At 44.2% G+C, this 18,536-nt stretch overlaps 1 protein-coding gene across 3 annotated transcripts; it reads left to right on the plus strand.

Moving 5' to 3' along the window:
• Window positions 1-2,336: 2,336 nt before the first annotated feature.
• Window positions 2,337-15,902, plus strand: RRN3 (RRN3 homolog, RNA polymerase I transcription factor). 3 transcript variants are annotated; one of them, XM_048493295.1, is made up of 18 exons: window positions 2,337-2,455; window positions 3,608-3,710; window positions 4,158-4,214; window positions 4,896-4,985; window positions 5,243-5,372; window positions 5,984-6,043; window positions 6,632-6,695; window positions 7,015-7,084; window positions 7,790-7,888; window positions 8,581-8,661; window positions 9,399-9,516; window positions 9,632-9,762; window positions 10,587-10,717; window positions 11,696-11,880; window positions 11,972-12,080; window positions 13,430-13,582; window positions 14,097-14,184; window positions 15,228-15,902. In XM_048493295.1, the coding sequence occupies exons 1-18, from the start codon at window positions 2,433-2,435 to the stop codon at window positions 15,375-15,377; spliced, it is 1,842 nt and encodes a 613-aa protein (XP_048349252.1). In that variant the 5' UTR covers window positions 2,337-2,432; the 3' UTR covers window positions 15,378-15,902. The 3 variants fall into 3 exon arrangements, with proteins under 3 accessions (XP_048349252.1, XP_048349253.1, XP_048349254.1); XM_048493296.1 differs by having other exon boundaries at window positions 2,346-2,459; XM_048493297.1 differs by lacking the exon at window positions 2,337-2,455 and adding an exon at window positions 2,628-2,778.
• The last annotated feature ends 2,634 nt before the right edge of the window (window positions 15,903-18,536 follow it).

The following is an 18,536-nucleotide window of genomic DNA, read 5'->3' on the forward strand; positions in this document are numbered from 1 at the left end:
ATTATGGTTATTCTTGGATGATCAAATATAGGATCCGATAAATGAAGGAGTGGTATAAGCCAAACACTTTTTAATTTTGGTGGTGTTTGTAGAAGGGCTGTTACTTTTTGGGACCGCACTATTTCACATCCTTTACTTCCTACATCCTTTGGAAAATATCCTAGATTGTGGCATGTCTTTGACAAAAGTACTCACTACTCAACATGAGCCAGCGTGGTGTAGTGGTTAAGTGCAGGTGCACTCTAATCTGGAGAACCGGTTTGATTCTGCACTCTGCCACTTGAGCTGTGGAGACTGATCTGGTGAACCAGATTAGCTTGCTGGGTGACTTTGGGCTAGTCACAGTTCTTTGGAGCTCTCTCAGGCTCACCTACCTCACCAGGGTGTTTGTTGTGCGGGGGGAGGGAAACAAGTTACACCCTTTGAGTCTCCTTACAGGAGAGGTGGGGGGGGGGGGGGATAAATCCAATTCTTCATCATCATCTATTGTTGATACCCCAAGCTTCCACACAGGGGCAAATTCTGAGACTGTTCTGTTTCAAGAGTCAAGGGTCATATTATAGCAAGCTGTTTATGCTCACAGCAATTGGACTCCTAGTATTTCCGGGTCGTATTGCCTTCTCTGCCTTGTATTTCACCCAAGCTGAAGATGTTCTATGTTCCTTGAGGCTCATCTTCCTTATTATGGGATTGGTGAAGCTACCCATTGTTGAACAAGCCATTAGATATGATGGGGTTTTAAATGATGGGGGTTCGTGGAAAAGTGCTGCATGACCCAGGGCCTAGTAACTGTGATTTATGTGGGCCACTGTTTGGAACTTCTCAATTTAACTTCGGTTCTTCACACCCTAACATACTTGTGCATTAAATATGTTTCCCCCTGTGGGCGGAGGGGATTTTTGCAACCCCTTGTTCCAAAATACACCTCCCTGGATCGATCAATCAATCAAGCTTATCTGCGGGTTCAGGGCAAGAATGGTGGCTCTACCAGTGCTGTGAAAGGAAGATGGAAATCCAGGATATCCTCTAGACACCTTTGAGAGGCTTATTTAAGGAAGTGGGGGAAATACACATGTACACAAGCAGAGAATGGAGCTGTTTTCTCAGATGTAAGGTAAGGAGAGCCTTTTGAGGAAAAATAGGGGAAAGGTGAGTGCAAAACATATTTATTGAGGTGCCTGTGGGCAACCAGAGAATACATGCATCCTGGCTGTTGTGGGTTTTCACTTCAGCTCCTATGCTTTGGCCTGCACCTAGGGCTGCGTTTATGGCTACCTGTCTGTTAGAGAACTCCCAACCATTATAGCTATTTCAGTAGCAGTTCTCTTCATGGTAAAAGCATATCCAGGATGATTTTAATAGAGGACCAATTCAGGGAATAAGCTGGCAATTCATCAGCGTGGGTGGGTAATAATGGACCTAATAGACTCCATGCATGGGAGGGGCGCCTTGCCTGGTATCCTCTGTCAAAGCTTTTACAATGAAGGGAATTGGGGCGCCTCCCCCCCCCCCCTGCTCCTGGAGAGCTCTGGCAGGGGGAGGAGCGACAGCCCCTTTACAATGAAGGTAATTTCGAGATTGCACAGAGATGTGAAATTCAGAAAAATAGCATTTGTAACAGGGAAAGACACCCTTGTCTCTTTTCAGTGTCGGATACTTCATAATCTTACTGAATTGTGCAGTCTTGCATAGTCTCCCTTTATCTAAGGGCTAATTGATCTGTTGGTTTTTAAGGTGCTTAAGAGTGACCGGACCTTAATCATAGGAACCCACTGCTCCCTATGAACCTTGGGCTGGTCACAGTCCTCTCAGAACTCTCTCTCATCCAAGGGGTATGTGTGTGGAGCAAGTTCAGAACAGTGAAAAGGCCGAAAAAAAACCCCAAAACTTTGAAGCGATGAAGTGCAAGTCAAGCCCAATCAAAAATGCTGCCAAGCAGGCCCTGCAAATGTCAGCATTAAACAATCTTTTTAAAATCGCACTGTAGCCTTTTTTTAAAAAAATCAGTTCTAAGGCAGGCATTTTTTAAAATGTCTTTATGAAGTCGGCATCAAGAGGAGCCACTTAATCAGGTTCCTTCTCCTGCCTTGGGGTTGCCAACCTCCAGGTGGGGGCTGGAGATCTGGATTGCAATCTGATCTCCCGGTGACAGAGCTCAGTGAACCTGGATAAAAAGGCAACCTTGCAGGGCGCACTCTAAAGGATCCAAGCCTCTGCCCAAATCCCACAGCCTCAGGTTGTAAAACCGCCCCCCCCCATCTCCAACTCAGCATTGCTTTCTTGCTCCTGTCATTTATTCGAGAACCGGAAGTGGAGGCTTCCACAAGGGAATTACTTCCGGGTCGTGCCGCGGCTGCGTCGCTAGATTTGCTTGCACGAGGATCATGGAAGCGGAGGAAGAGCGTGGCTGGAGAGAGACCATAGAGTAGTGAATGAACGGAGGAGCGCTGCAGAGGAAGGTGGAGGACTTGGGGAGGGGGGAGGGGGCTGGGGTGGGTGGCGGGGACGGGGCCTAGCTGGCCCAGGTGAGCCTGACCTCGGAAGCAGAGCAGGGGCTGGCTTGGTTAGTGGTGGGATGGGAGACACACACCCCCCCCCCCCGGAAGGCAAGGCCAAGCCTTTTCCAGTAGTCTCTGGCCTTGGGAGACCCTACTGGGTCGCCATAAGTCAGCTGTGGCTCTTGACAGCTCTGGCCATAAACCACCCAGTTGCCTTCCCTCAGAAAGTCAGATATTAGCCGGTGTGAAAAGACCTCTGACTGGGCAGAGCAGACATAAGGTCCTGGTGCAAAACTAACTAACTAACTAACTAACTAACTAACTAACTAACTAACTAACTATCTATCTATCTATCTATCTATCTATCTATCTATCTATCTATCTATCTATCTATCTATCTATCTATCTATCTATCTATCTATCTATCTATCTATCTTCCTTCTACCCACCTGCCTCTCTGTCTGTTCACCTATGTACGTGTGTGTGTGTGTGTGTGCATCTGTCCACCTATTTGTCTATCTGTCTATCCACCTATCTATCTACCTATCTGTCTATCTACCTATCTACCTATCCACACACCCACCTACCCACCCACCTGTCAATCTACTTACTTACTTACTGGTCTTAGGGCAGGTTACAACACAAGAAAAGAATAAAAAAATATTGAGGCAGCTAAAAACAATTATAATATATAAGGCTAAACTCCATAAAACCTACCAGTATTCACAAAACCTATTAAAATTAATAAAAACCTGTTTAAGAATGCACAGAACCTATTTAAAAAATTCGTAGTGCCAGAACGGGGAAATCATATTGTCAAACGAAGGCCAGGGGAAATATGTGCATCTTTACTAGTTTTCTAAATGCATATAAAGAAGATACTTGACACACCTCAAGAGGGAGATTGTTCCAGGGGGGAGTTTTGGGGCCAACACTAAAAAATGCCTATCTTGGTTCGTCCCTGTTTTTAACCTCTGAAGGTGGTAATGTGTACATTTGCCACTGTAGTGAACATTCCTTAAAGGAGCTGCAAAGACAATACTCTCCCATTCATCCATCAGCATCTTCATCGTTTTCACATTATGCTGTGTTCTGTTTTGCCATTTTAGAATTTCTGACATGTTGGCCGCAGACGAATTTCTACGATCACCGCCAAGGAAGACAGTTCGGTTTGGTGGCAACCTGACAGATATTCTGCTAAAATACAAGAAGGTAATGTGTCTGTGCAACATTGTCTGTGGGATGCACATAATTATTGCCAGGGGGTAGCTATTTTTGTCCAGCATAGCAAAATAAAACAAAAGTTTAGTGCAGGGATTCCCCAACCCTGTTAAGCTTGAGGGCGCATTTGGAATTCTGACATGGCATCTCCTTTCTTCTTAAATAAATGATGTATACTGTTTGTGATGTATACTATTTGAAAAAGAAGAATTGAAATCACTGGATGTAAAGACAGATTTTTCTGTGCTGTACTGGCAAAATTGCTACATCTGCAAGAGAATTGGAGGAGTTTTCTAATCACTATCCTGTTTTGGGAGCTGTCTTTTGCCTGGGTTGATTTTTTTAGGCCTGATCGGAGGAACAGTGTCGAAAGTTCATGAATGCAAGATTATATGGGTTGCCAGAATACACCTGAATGATTTTGGCTTTCTCTCCTAGGGAGAAACAACTGATTTCGATCTGTTGAAACATCAGCTGTCAGATCCAGACATAAAAGTAAGCAATTTTCCACCAAAGTATTTCAGCCTGTTTGCTTCTTAAATAAAGAGGGACCAAATCTTGGAATATCCACTTGAAATTGTCTGTCCTGTTTATATCCTTTTTTGTCAAACTCTGCTAGAGGATAAACCTCACGGTTATAGGCTGCTTCTTTAGAGATTACTGTTTCTTTCCTAGTAGAGCAGTGTAACGGAGAAACTGAACTTCTGGAATGGCTTTTCCGTCTGATGTCTGTTGTGTTCAACATAACTTACAGGGATGTCGTGACTCTTAATGATACTTCTTTTAAGTAAATCTTTTTCCTCCTTTGTTTGCATTGTGCTTCCGTTGCTTTTTTTTGAAAGACAATTCAGCAACACACCTATTTTATCACCAGCTTTCTGTTTGTTGGTCTAAGGAAGTAGAAACTGTTGCCCTTTTCGCACAAATCCCTTCAAACGTTTCTAAAACATTTTCATCTCCCCACACACACTTGACCACAATGTATGTCTGCACTCACTCCCTTAAAACAATTCCTGACAATTTGTTTTTAAAATGTTGCCTGAAAACAATAATACACATAGAAATCGTAACAGAATGCTTGTGGCTTACGTTTGTCAAAATGCCTTCAATAATAACATTATAGATTTTTTAAAAATGTCCAACTATTCAAGAAACAAATCTCTTTTTTATTTTCAGGATGACCAGATTATTAACTGGCTGCATGAGTTCCGGTCTTCTGTTGCGCTGCTGACAAAGGAATTTGAACACCTTGTCAGGATCTTGTTGGTAAGAATGGGCTGAATGTGGATAAGTTTTATGAAGTTTTATGCTGGATGCCGATAAATTTGTTTAATCAGCTGTTTTAACTGGGGTTTTAATGTGAATTGTTGAATTGCTATTATTGTGTTGTTCACCACCCAGAGCCCTTTGGGGGAGGGGCGGTATATAAAAATGATTATAAATAAATAAACAATGCTGTAGCAGGATCTTGTTGTTTAATTTGCCTGGTGCATGTTCTCATTGCTCATATGTACACAATGCAGAAAATACCATGGCTCCGAAGAAGCAAAGCTGTAGAAGAAGAGTTCTTGGCTTTCCTGAGCAACTTGGTGTCAGCCCAGACGATCTACCTGTGGCCCTGTCTAGCTATGATCATCTCGCACTTTACCCCCCGTGAGTTTCTCCCTCCCCCCAGTTATTATAATTGGAATACTTGCAGGGCCTGTCTTTTTAATTTGGTGATTACTGTTTTTATAACCGCTGCAGCATTTATTTTTATGTTGCTGATCAACACCAGAACTGTTGTTTAAACTTTTATGAGCTGGTGCCAATCCAGATTCATTGTGCAGAGAAGGATTTGGAAAACGCGTTCCATTCCTATCCTTAGGTTTTTTTATAAACTCCCAGGAATTTGAGCAGGCTGATTTTCCCTTCACCCCTTTAATTGATACTCAGCTACATTCATCAAGTCTCTGCCTCCTGGAACATATTCAGTCTTCTTTCAACCTCCTCTCACCTCAGGAGACTGGTTTACAGAGTCATATTTTCTGTATACCTGAATAGTTTAGAGGTATTAAATGAACTGCCTCTGTTCTGCTGATCAATTTAAATTGGTCCTTGATTAGAATTTTAAGAACATTTCCTTGAAATGTTGCCAGAATCTCATAATGTGTGGAAAATGGCATTGTCTAACGTGCTGAAACTTTAAGTAATGCTATTACATTAAACCTAGATAGCTGTCATTTTAAGTGGTATATTAAAAAAAAGATCCTGTTTCCTGCCAGCTCGAATCACTATACGGGAGGACGGTGTGGACATTTCTGATTCAGATGACGACGACGAAAGTGAGTGGTGACATTGTATTCAGCGCTCAGTTTGGTTGTCAAATAGTTTTGCCCTAGGAAGTGTTGTGGTAGTTATGAAGAGGAAGAGTTTGGATTTATACACGGCCTTTCTGTTCTATAAAGAGACTCAAAGCAGCTTACAAGCTCTTTTCCCTTCCTCTCCCCACAACAGAGACCTTGTAAGGTAGGTGGGGCTGAGAGTGTTCCCAAGAACTGTGGCTGGCCCAAGGTCACCCAGCAGGAATATAGGAGTGCGGAAACACATCTGCTTCACCAGATAAGCCTCCACCACTCATGCGGAGGAGTGGGGAATCAAATCCAGTTCTCCAGTCCACCTGCACCTTTCCTATTTCAAACCATTGTTTAGGACTCCTCTAATGCTGTGAAATTATATATTTTCTGTTTCAGTGTATTTATGAAGTTATATGCTGGACTTGGACTGTATTAAATCTATTTGCATTTTTAAGATCGCAGTATTAGGCAGGAAATTAAGCAAAGTCAGCTGTCATGAGAAATGGAAGGAATGCACCTGTGGAATCTGCTTAGATTGCTATTCATTGCGTTCTATTTTTTTTTCAATTCTTCCAGATGTGACTAGATCCTTTGACACATGTCACAAAGCGTTGCAAACAGTTGCCAGATACGTCCCCTTGTGAGTCCCTACGATTTTATTTTGCTTGTTGGCTAAGCTAATGGCATGTCCTCTTCACTTGCTGTTAAAGTGAAATGAATTGTAAAGCGTTTAGAGCAGCCAGCCTTTTTACAAAGGCTTCAAGCAGCTGCATTTTGCCCTTTCTTGCTTTATCCCCACTCCTTCCCACCTAGTTTTGTCCCAACAGGCTTTCCTTCTTTCTTCACAAGCCTTCTTTGCCCCTCTCCTCTATCCCCTGCGATTGTTAGAATGGTTGCATGAATTTTGTTCAGCATTCAGACCTGTTCTAAATCTCTCTCTCTATTTATTTGCATTGCAGGACACCACAGTTTCTTATGCCTGTGCTAACTGAAAAATTCCCCTTCATCAACAAGTCAGAAAGAACTCTGGTAAGAGAGTTATTGGCCGTCAATAAATATTGCTGTTGTTACATCAGTGGCCAAAGAGTTTGGTTTCTTTTTTGTTTTGTTGCCTTAGTAAAATATTTATATCCATCTTTTCTTGGTAGCTCAAGGGGGCTCACAAGTCACAATTGTAAACATGCAAGGAAAAAATCAAATCCCAAGTAGCCTTCTTCCTCCCTAGATAAATGCCTGCAGGCTACAACCCATCATGGCAATTTACATGGCCTTACAAGGCCTACAGACTCAGGAACTGAGGTCTATGCTACTTTGTGGGTTACTGAAAAGAGGATATTTTGGCTGCTGCATTTGCATTTTGTGTGTGTTAAGCGCTGTCAAGTCAGTTCTGACTTAGGACAACTGTGAATTAATGGCCTACAAAACATCCCGTTGAGGGCCATGGCTTCCTTTATAGAGTCAATTCATCTCATGTTGGGACTTCCTTTTCGTGCCACCTTCCGCTTTTCCTAGCTTTATTGTCTCTTCCAGTGCAGCTGCCTCTGCTTTCTGCAGCAGCCATTTTGTCGCTGTCCCGGCCATGCTGTGTCAGAATTCCTGAGGTACCCACAGGCTCAAACAGGCCAGGGATCCCTGCTGTAGGACATAACGTTTTGGGAATCTCTGAGACACAGTTGAGCAAAATAGCCCTGCTTGACAAAGAGGAGCTCAATTGAAATAATATTTGTCTTACAGCAATGCTACGTCCACAACATCCTTCGAATTAGCGGCTACATCCCAGTCCTGCGGCACGACATTTTGGAGCTGGTGATTGAAAGGTTGTTAAAGATTGATGTGAGTATACAGTCGAGTAGGTTGTCATTTTGGAAGACACAGTCACAAGTTGTTTTTGTGTCTCATCTTGACTTTTCAGTCCCTTTGACGTGGAAAATCTTGCCCTGCTTTGTTTCCACCGAGGAAATAAAGCGTCAGTAAAACTTCTCATTAGTCACAGTGTGTAACAGACTTCTCTCTGTGATACACCTCTGAAGATGTCAGCCATGCAGGCGAAACATTAGGAACAAGATTCACCAGACCATGGCCACACAGCCTGGAAAACCCACCACAACCAGTTCCAATTAGTCGTTTATTCCGTTAGGGTTATTATTTTAATTTTGTAATATTTGTTTGTATCAATGCCTATTTTTTGCTTTTCTTTTATGCCAATAAAGGCTAGTGAGTGACTTTTCGTTAGTAACCAGCCAGTGTTAGGTTCCTCAGAACCCTGCTTTCTTTTGGGTTTTAATATATATATATATTATGTTTCGTGAGCCTCTCCATCACTTCCCCTTTCTGGTAAAAGATGCCCCTTTATGGCAATCCTCGAGCCTGCCATTTGTCTCTCAAGAGGCAGAATATATCTATCCAAACTAGAATTAGATTTGTCTACAGGCTGATGGGAATTGTAGTTCCTGAACATCTGGAGAGCCGCAGGTTCCCTAGCTCTGGTCTACACTCATCTTCAGAAATATTCTTGTTTGCCCCAGGTGAGCGCCCCGAGAAAAGATATCGAAGCTGCAGAAGAGGCGGAAAACGATCCGGCCTCCGAAGAAGGACTCTTCAACATGGTAAACTCGCTCGGCAAAATCGGAAGGGAGTTTACATTTAAGTGTGTTTGTGAATGGCTGGGTGGAGCCGGGATGCTAAGGAGTGTTGTGCGGTTTTACGTCACGCAAACGAGACTAGGGTTCATTGGCTTGGGAGGAGAATGGGTTAAAGAAAACTGGACGATGTAGAAGCAACATTCAGGCATCTGTCCATCATCTCCCTGGGTACAGTAAAAGCTGTTTTTTTAATTAGCTGGGAAAGAATTGGCTCACTGGCGATTGACTTTCAACTTTTAGCAGGACTGAGACTGTAACTTGGGAAAAATGCAGATATTAACCGTAAGCACAGAACTAGATTAGTGTTTGGATCCACAGTGAGGTAGTTGGAAGTCACCATATATATGTGTAGGGATGTGTGTGTGGGTTTTTTTGTCCTTTTTATTATTATTACCGTAGGGTGGGGGACTAGGTTTGCAGTTTTTCTTTCTCTTTTTCTGTATGTGTTGTCCATATGTGCAAAATAAATAAAACTTTATTTAAAAAAAGATCTTGGGAGCTGAGCAGGGTCAGCCCTGGCTAGGACTTGAATGGGAGACCTCCAAGGAATACCAGAAAAGGGAGACCTCCAAGGAATACCAGGGAGACCATGGCAAACCACCTCTGAGTGTCTCTTGTCTGGATTGTCACAAGTCAGCTATAACTTGGCAGCAACCCCCCCCCCCCAAGAAAACCCGCATTAACGTATTCTTTTTTGACAGGATGAAGATGAGCAAAACGGAGCGAAGAACGACATAATGGCTCACCCGATTGCAGAGCGGCTGGACCTCTTGATGACCGTCTTATTTTCCTACGTTAAAGATTTCTGCTATGTAAACGGTAATGCATTTTTCCCTACATTCTGCCTACATTTTCTGTTTTGAGTCGCCATGCGGACTCCTGACTGTCAATCTGAAAGCTATGTTATTCGTAAAAATTTTGTCGTCCTTCGTAGGCAAGCTTGATCTTGGGCGAACGAAGGACTTGTATCGGGATCTCGTGCTGATCTTTGATAAACTCATCTTGCCCACCCACGGCTCATGCCATGTCCAGTACATAATGTTCTACCTGTCCAGCTTCAAACTGGTGTGTATAGTTCCATCTTGTGCTTTTTTCTGTTTCTTGGCCGGCCTCTTCCGTAGGTGGCCAAGGAGATATAGGCAACCAGCCTCCTTCCTCCTTCGCTTTTCTTTCCTAACAGAGCACAGTTGTGTTTTTTGCTTAGAATAAAGATTCTGATACCAAATCACAGTTAAGGAAGTCATAACTCTGGTTTGGTGGGACATCTCAGTCGACAAACTGTGCTTTGTTGTCGTCTAGGAAGCTAGAATGAGAAACCATGGTTTTGAGGCGGATTGCGCATCATGTCTCTGCCTCTGGAGGGTGAGAGGAGACAAGCGGCTCTAAACCGTGGCTTGCCAGATGATAGAAGCTCAAACCGTGGTTTGGCTTCTCACTTGTAGTTAGTGTACACGCTGTTTAACTTACTGTGCAAATTGTGCCAATGAATGAAACTACTCTTTGCTTGAAAGTGGCCATGGAAAATGTTGATATGAGATATAGTACAGTACAGCGCATTGGGAAATAAATCAGGTACCTTTCTAGACCCAGGCCGAATGGCCCAGGCTAACCTAATCTCATCAGACCTCAGAAGCTAGGCGTTGTCAGCCCTGGTTAGTATTTGGATGGGAGACCACCAAGGAATGCCAAATTTGCTATGCAGAGGAAAGCAATGGCAAACCACCTCTGTTAGTCTCTTGCCTTGAAAACCCTGCTGGGCTGCCACAAGTCAGCTGCGACTTGATGCCACATCATACTCACACCTCTACAGAGACCTCCTCAAAGCAGCCCTGTGGGTTGATTTCATCTCAGAATTATTAATGCATGACGTCAGCGCCTTCTCTTCATAGGGAATCGCGGAAGCCTTCGTGGAGCACCTTTGGAAGAAGCTGCAAAATCCGAACCACCCGGCGGTGATCAGACAAGCTGCCGGCAGCTACATCGGCAGCTTTTTGGCCCGAGCGAAATTTATCCCCGTTATGTAAGTAGTCGGTCAAAGTCCTTGGTGTGGTGCATTACGGGGTTTCAGGGGTGTGGAGGTTTAAGGGAAAAACAACCATGCTCAGCCTGTTAAAATTCTCTCCTCCGTAGAAGTCAGCTAGAAAGCAGCTGGAAGCCAACTCGGCTGTAAAGGAGCCAGAGGGAACAGAACTTTCCAGATCTGGCTAGCCTGGAACTACCCAGGTCAGGGCCGTAGAAAACAATACAGATTATTCTCAGCAAAATCACCAAGATTGTTTCAGGCCAGGGTCTAAGAAGCAGTTTCGAGGATAGGAAGATGAAGAGTTGCTTTTTATACCCTACTTTTCTCTACTTCTAAGGAGTCTCAAAGGGGCTTGCAAGCTCCTTTCCCTCCCCCTCCCCACAACAGACAGCTTGTGAGGTAGCTGGGGCTGAGAGAGTTCTGAGAGAACTGTGACTGGCCCAACGTCACCCAGCAGGCTTCATGTGGAGGAGAGGGGAAACAAACCCGGTTCGCCAGATTAGAGTCCACCACTACACCGCGCTGAGTCAGTCTGTGCTTTTGGCGATATGGAAAACTGAGTTTTAAATGGCTGGATAAAAGCAAATGAGCCCCACAGTTTCGATATCTGCAGGTTTTGGCAAACAAGGCAAATTCCATGGCTGAGCCAGAGTCGCTGGCAGGAAAATCAGCTGCATGATGTTGTGGTTACAGTCCTGGAATCATGGGATCTAAGAGACCCAGGTTCGAGTCCCCACCCTGCCAGGGAAGTTCTCTGGGTGCCTTTGGGCTAACCACAGCTTCTCATCGTGTAACCTACCTCGTGAGATGGCTGTTGTGAGGATAACGCAGAGAAACTGAGAGCCACATTTTACATTGTTTTCGGACCTCCTTAAGGAGAAGAACAGGGAGAAATAGTTAAATAATTTATTAAGAAACACGGTCATCTATCCTTAGGAACGTTGAGATTTTTTTTGGTTTTTTACCCCACTGCAGTACAGTGAAAGCTTGCCTCGAGTTGTTGGTCAGCTGGCTGCACAAGTACATCGACAACCAGGGCTGCGGGTCCCGAGCCTTTTGCGACGTTGCTCTGCACGGGCCCTTCTACGCCGCGTGCCAGGCTGTGTTCTACGTGGTCGTATTTCAGCATAAGCAGATTTTGGAGGGAAACCTGAAGAAAGGTGAGTCCCGCTCTGTCTCTCGCGGTGCTGCACGGAAGCGGCTCTCTTCTGAAAGCAAAACTCGGGTTTTTTTGTCGTTTCTGTCCCGAAGGTTTGGCTTTCCTGCAGAGCTTGAACTTCGAGCGCATTGTGATGTGCCAGCTAAACCCCCTGAAGGTCTGCCTGCCCCCTGTTGTGAACTTCTTTGCGGCTGTAACCAGGTCAGTGTCCATGGATTTATACAGTCACCCTGGTGTGAAGAAAAAATGGCCTCTATTGGACTGTCAGTGGATTCACTTTGCCCTTTGTCCTATTCAGAAGCTTATAGGAAATTAAAAGGTCAACTGTTGGATAGAGAGTTCTCTACCCTGATCACCGCAGCCAAGAAAATGTGCTCCCCCCTGTATTTTTCTCTCCCATTTGAACGGGGCCACTTGGCACACTACCTGGAATGCTTAATAAACCCCGTTCAAAGGAGAGCCATACTGCTCGCCAGGTTTAATGTTATGCCTTCTGCCTTGTTACATGGCAGATTTAATAAGCAAGAAAAGGCTAAAAGATTGTGCCCATGTAACAATGGCTCAGTTGAATTTCTGGCCCACCAATTACTACACTGTCTCAGATTCAAGGAAATCAGATCCAAGTATGTGAATCTTACTCCTTTACATTTACCCCATCTCCCCGATTTAATTAGATTACACTACTTGTTGGACAACCCTGATCCTTCTCTCTGTATTATAGTGACAGACTTTCTCCTGGAAATTACTAAACGCCAGTAGATTTCCTTTGACCTGTATTGTATATGCTTTTTAATCCGTTTTTATTACTGTTGTACTGTTGCCTTTGCCAATAAAGGCTTGTTTCTTCAGTCACCCTGGTGTGGGAAAGGTGTTTATAAGGGAAGGTGGCTTTAAGTAGAGCAAAGCTGGGGAGAAAATAGGCGGGAGAAAATTCTGTCTCAAAGCTGCACGTTACACGTTCCTGCTTTTTTAAATAGTAAATTTAAACAGGCCTTTCTTTTTAAAAAATTAATAATCTTTAATTTTTTGAAGGGTGTGTGTGTGTTTTAGCATGGGGTAGCATTGAGAAATGGCTTCCGCCACTTGCAGACTGAAGTGGTATTTCCATTCTATCCATTTGTTCTGCAAATGTACACCAGACCTAGCATGGTGTTGTGGTCAAGAGCAGGTGCACTCTAATCCGGAGAACCGGGTTTGATTCCCTGCTCTGCCACTTGAGCTGTGGAGGCTTATTTGGTGAACCAGATTAGCTTGTGCACTCCAACACATGCCAGCTGGGTGACCTTGGGCTAGTCACAGTTCTTCAGAGCTCTCTCAGCCCCATACATCTCCCAGGGTGTTTGTTGTGTGGGGGGGAGGAGTTTGTAAGTCCCTTTGAGTCTCCTAACAGGAGAGAAAGGGGGGATATAAATCCAACTCTTCTTCTTCAAACAGCCAGAAGTTGCGAACTTGAACTGGGCACTGATGGTATCTTTAATTCCGTGCCTATCTTTGTCTGTTTTCTCTTTATTAAAAAGAAAGCGAAGCTGACCTTTCTTGCCTTCTTCCAGGAAGTACCAGATTGCGTTCTGTGACACCATCATTGAGAGGAACCGGAGACAGGTTTTGCCGGTTGTAAGGAGCAGCATTGGGGGTGACACAGTCGAGACCATCACCAACCCCCTGGACAGCTTTTTCCCTTTTGATCCCTACGTCCTCAAAAGGTATCTGTTTCCAGAGCGGGTGGGCTCCGTCTTTCAAAAAGTGTGCCGTGCTAAGCTTCAGCGGGGGCACTCAAATGTTACTACTTTGCAAAAGTCTCTGCTCCTTCCCATTGGAACCTTCAAAGACGATCAAAAAACAAAAGGCAAAGAAACAGAATCACACAGTGAAAGGAAGAGGCCTGTTATGGCACTAAGTCATAGTACATGGCAGCCACATTATTAATACTCTTTATAATCCAGCGTGGTGTAACGGTTGGGAGCGGTGGACTCAAATCTGGAGAACCGAGTTTGATTCCCCACTCCTCCACATGAGCGGTAGACTCCAATCTGGTGGACTGGATTTGTTTCCCCGCTCCTTCACATGAAGCCTGCCGGCTGACCTTGGGCCAGTCCCATTTCTCTTTTAAAACTCTTTTAAAGCAAGGAAAGCAATGGAAGGAAATGGGTGTGCTGTCAGTGGCTTTTTACCCTCTGTTTTGTTCTTTCTCGTACCATACTGCCGTATGTTTTGCAGATCAAAGAATATAATTGACCCTTTGTATCAGTTCTGGGAAGAACAGGATGCTGAGGATTTCACAGGGGCTGCGGACTCCACTGATGAGGTAAGGCGGTCATCTCAACCAGGATCCAGCCGGTTCCCAAAGACAGACATCCTTTGTGTTTCTCTGCTTAATCCTGAAAAATATCTATGCTTTGGATTTTCCTCCCCAGTGATAGCTCTTTAAGAAGAAGAAGAAGAGTTGGATTTATATTCCCCCTTTCTCTCCTGTAAGAAGACTCAAAGGGGCTGACAATCTCCTTTCCCTCCCCCCCCCCACAACAATCACCCTGTGAGGTAGGTGGGGCTTAGAGAGCTCCAAAGAACCGTGACTAGCCCAAGGTCACCCAGTTGGCATGTGTTGGAGTGCACAAGCTCATTTGGTTCACCAGATAAGCCTCCGTAGCTCAAGTGGCAGAGCAGGGAATCAAATCCAGTTCTCCAGATTAGAGTGCACCTGCTCTTAACCACTAACCCATGCTGGCGCTACGATAGTGGACTTGGGGGACAAAAACATTTCACTGGAAGCAGCTTTTGATATTTCCTAGTCAGTTTGTCAGTCTCATAAGTCGGCTGCAACTTGTGGCACTTTTGCGTGCGCGCACACACACATGCTTCACAAAACGTCTGTGCGAAAGTTTGCCTAATGCTGATTCCAATACCACAAACTTTCCCAAACTTGAATCGGATTATGAAGAACACCAGGGAACTCTTTTTTTGCAGGAGAGTCTTTGTTTTTTTCCTCAGAATTCTAAATTGTAATTTAATTTTTTATGGACAGTTGTAATTTTTTATGGACTAGCTTTCAAAAATGTATTTAAACAGAGAAGTTGTGGCAGGCTGCCTGTTGTGGGATGGTGGGGGAGCTGATTGCAAGCCACTACAAGACTCTTCGGTAGAGAAAAATGGGGTGCAAAAATCAACTCTTCTTCTACTCTTCTTAATTGTGGCATTATCGTGTGATGTTTAAGGCCGGCGTCCTACAAGGTATCTTTTGGATGTAACCCAGTGTTCACATTCCCCTTTAAAAATAGTTACTAGCAATTGGCACTTTGTGTTTGTGAGGGGTTGCTCTCCCGAAAACATGTTTTGCATTTCTTCGTGCAGGGCAAAGGTGAAGAGGAAGATGACTTCCTGAAAGGAGAAACGCCCCACAGTGATGGTTTGATTGGCACAACTCTGGGACTCTTTGATTCAGCTCTTCAGAGTCCAGACAGTTTCACAGAGTCACCACCGGTAACTTCTTTGCAGCGGTAGCGCCAGTCTCCGGAATCAAAGGGCCAAAGTGTCTTCAGTGGTGAGAAGGGGTTTTGCGGAGTTCCTTCGGCCCGCTTCTTGAATTGCCGATTCCTTCAAAGCCTTTTTGGTAGCAAAAAGTCCAACTGGAGTATAGGCATCGCCCTCCGAAGCACGATTGCTTTTTACGGAACTCGAATTGTTTCGTGTGTTGCACTGAAGAGAGTCACTTTAACACTTCCTCTTGGGGTTTTTTTTCCTTCCTGGGTTTTGGAGCGGCTGTTCTGATACATTAACGGACCCCCAGTTGTGATCCAGAGAATACAGAACAGAACAAACCTAAGGGTCCAGTTTTGAATCTTATATTCTTCATTAACTGCGGTGTTTGATTCCTTGTGCAATTCTTTTAAATAGGTTTTTTTTTTCGTTTGCTTGTTTGTTTTTGTAAATGTTTGGATTGAAATGGTTTCTGGGGTTTTTTTCCCCCTTTCTCCCAGTGTGATGTCAGTAAAAAAGATAGAATGGAATAAAAGTTAAAAGATCTTGTCCAAGTCTTTCCTTCCTGTACAGGAGGAGACCCTGACTGAGTGGGAGACCCTTTCCTTTGCGTGCAGAAGTTCGCAGGTTCAACCTCCAGCTAGACAGTGTCCCCAACGTGGAGCCCGTGGGCACTGTGGCACTTTCCAGCACCTTTTTTAGTGCCCACGAAATGTTTTTAGAAAGTAGTAGGGCAAGGTAGAGCTTTTGCCCAGCAAGAATTCAGATTTGACTTTTGGAGGTTTTTTTATTGGCTGTGCAGATTTTTTCCCCAGTGGCGTAGGAGCTTGTGTATCTAATCTGGAGGAACCGGGTTTGATTCCCCGCTCTGCCACCTGAGCTGTGGAGGCTTCTCTGGGGAATTCAGATTAGCCTGTGCACTCCCACACACGCCAGCTGGGTGACCTTGGGCTGGTCACAGCTTCTCGGAGCTCTCTCAGCCCCACCCACCTCACAGGGTGTTTGTTGTGAGAGGGGAAGGGCAAGGAGATTGTAAGCCCCTTTGAGTCCCGTGCAGGAGAGAAAGGGGGGATATAAATCCAAACACCTCCTCCTCCTCCTCTTCTTCTTCTTCATGTTGCTATGGCAACAGCTGCTAACATCCCAAGCGTCTATTGAAGTTACCAAGGCTAAACTGCAAAGTGGTCTTTTTGTGGCTAGCCCTGCCCCCCCTGTGGCAGCCATTTTTTTTTTGCTGCACCAGCCACACCGTGTCAGAATTTCACATATGCACACAGGCTCAGAAAGGTTTGGCCTCGGAGAATCATCAGCCCAGCAATGTGATGGGACTGTACGGCCTGAGTCAGCCTTTCTGTGTTCACGCGATAGCACTACATGGGTGTTGCACTTGCCGTGGCTTCCATATGATGGATTTTGCAGAGTGGGTTTGGAGGAGAACCATTACAGATGAGCAAGCCGTGCTGTCACACAGCATCCAGAGAGCTGTTTGCAAGTTTAGAACCACCTAGTTAAGAAACCCCAGTAGCATATTTCATTTTCTTCCACTTCATAACTGCATTTGAAAGTCTAATAAACTGTTTCTTGAACGAAGCACCAGCTCTTTGTGGCATTTAGCCCCAGGGAGATGGCTGGCTTAATTAGGATGTCACACAAATATGACAGACAACAGAGCTAAGATTGTGTTGAATAATGAGCATAATAAATGAATGCCGGGATATTCATCGGGTGTCTGAATGAAACGCCAGCAAGTCAGCCTTACTATTTTTGAGTGCCTTTTCCCGGGAAAGTTTAGACTTGAGATTGTTATCTTGTACGGGTAGTTCTCTAACTTTGGAATAAATGTCTCTGAACTACAAACTGGAGAAGCATTGTTGCTCAATACTTTTTCTAAGACGGTATGTAAAAATAGCTTTAATAGTTGTTGGTGATTGTTGGTGATTTTGGGCATTTGTGGGGCCAGGACCGCTCTCTGGTCATACACAGCAAGATTAGTTTAAGAAAAACTAAGTTAGAAATAAAAGCAAAAGACATCTGACATTAGAAACAAACAGACAGTTTTTACTTAGCAGAATTTAGCAAGTTACAGAATGTGAACTCTCCCGAGGGAGAGACACGCCCCGGGTGCCCTCGAGTGATAGTCACAGAATTTAGAACGTTACAGGAGGTTGACCCCTCCCGGGTGGCTCTCGAAAGAGGCACAAAATTTAGAACGTTACAGGAGATTAACCCTCCCGGGTGGCTCTCGAAAGAGGCACGCCCAGTATAGGAAAACCTTAGTTTTTGTAGATGCAAAGAGTACAGACGTCACCCAGTCCATCCCCTTACGTTTCACGTGCTACAAGCATGTATGGTCAAAATCTGTCTCCTGGTCACAGTAAGACAGCCTATATTCCTACGTATTCACATTCCTTCTGTAATTCAAACGCTACATGCTGTTAGCTCATGGCCTCTATGCATATACAAAGGACAGCCATAAAATTAGCCTCTGTCTTCAAGAAAAACCCGTTTTGCTAAGTTTGGCTCCCAGAGAGAGATATCCTTAGGCAATGCAGGATTCCTTTGGATCATAAAACTTCCTTCCCCAGCATGAAATGTTAAAGCATGATTCTAACAACTATACAATGATTCTAAGACAATAGAATTATAGTGAAATACTAGTACATGTGAATTTCTCATTATCATTTCTATGTTCATTTAACTATATAGAAAAACACTTTGTAATTTAATTAATCACATTCATTTCTAACCCAAAAACCAAAGTTTCAAAATGCATATGTCTGATGTCACGTAGTAGCCTGTAGTTACAAGATCTCAAAGATGTTATCTTGCTTGCCTGCATAGTGGTAACATTCCTTTGACCTACTGCAAAATGCAGGCTTCTGACCTGTTGGAGACAAGCAAACCTGCTGTCTCTTTACACAGAAACCATTTTGATTCTTTGTAATCTTTGGTTCATTTGGATTAATCTTCCTTGATTAAACACAATTTTTATACACATTCTGGCCCATCTCCACACATTCAAATACTAACCATTTAATAGTCATATTAAAAAAACACAAAACACCTCCCAGCTTAGCCCAAAAATCCCCAGGTATTTTCCTACCCAAAGTTGGCAATCCTAGTGCATAGACTTGAACGGAAAAATGGCTGGGCTGGGCTTCAGTGGTATCCTCCAAGGCCAAG

The sequence above is a fragment of the Sphaerodactylus townsendi genome, linkage group LG04 (genome assembly GCF_021028975.2).
Source record: "Sphaerodactylus townsendi isolate TG3544 linkage group LG04, MPM_Stown_v2.3, whole genome shotgun sequence".
Classification (NCBI taxonomy): Eukaryota; Metazoa; Chordata; class Lepidosauria; order Squamata; family Sphaerodactylidae; genus Sphaerodactylus; species Sphaerodactylus townsendi.

What these genes read in the sequence shown, in the direction of transcription:
- RRN3 (XM_048493295.1), top strand. Translation starts at nt 2,433, where the DNA reads ATGAACGGAGGAGCGCTGCAGAG. An exon ending in TTCAGATGACGACGACGAAA is followed by an intron (nt 6,044 to 6,631) that starts GTGAGTGGTGAC and finishes CAATTCTTCCAG; the next exon opens with ATGTGACTAGATCCTTTGAC. An exon ending in AGATTTCTGCTATGTAAACG is followed by an intron (nt 9,517 to 9,631) that starts GTAATGCATTTT and finishes CGTCCTTCGTAG; the next exon opens with GCAAGCTTGATCTTGGGCGA.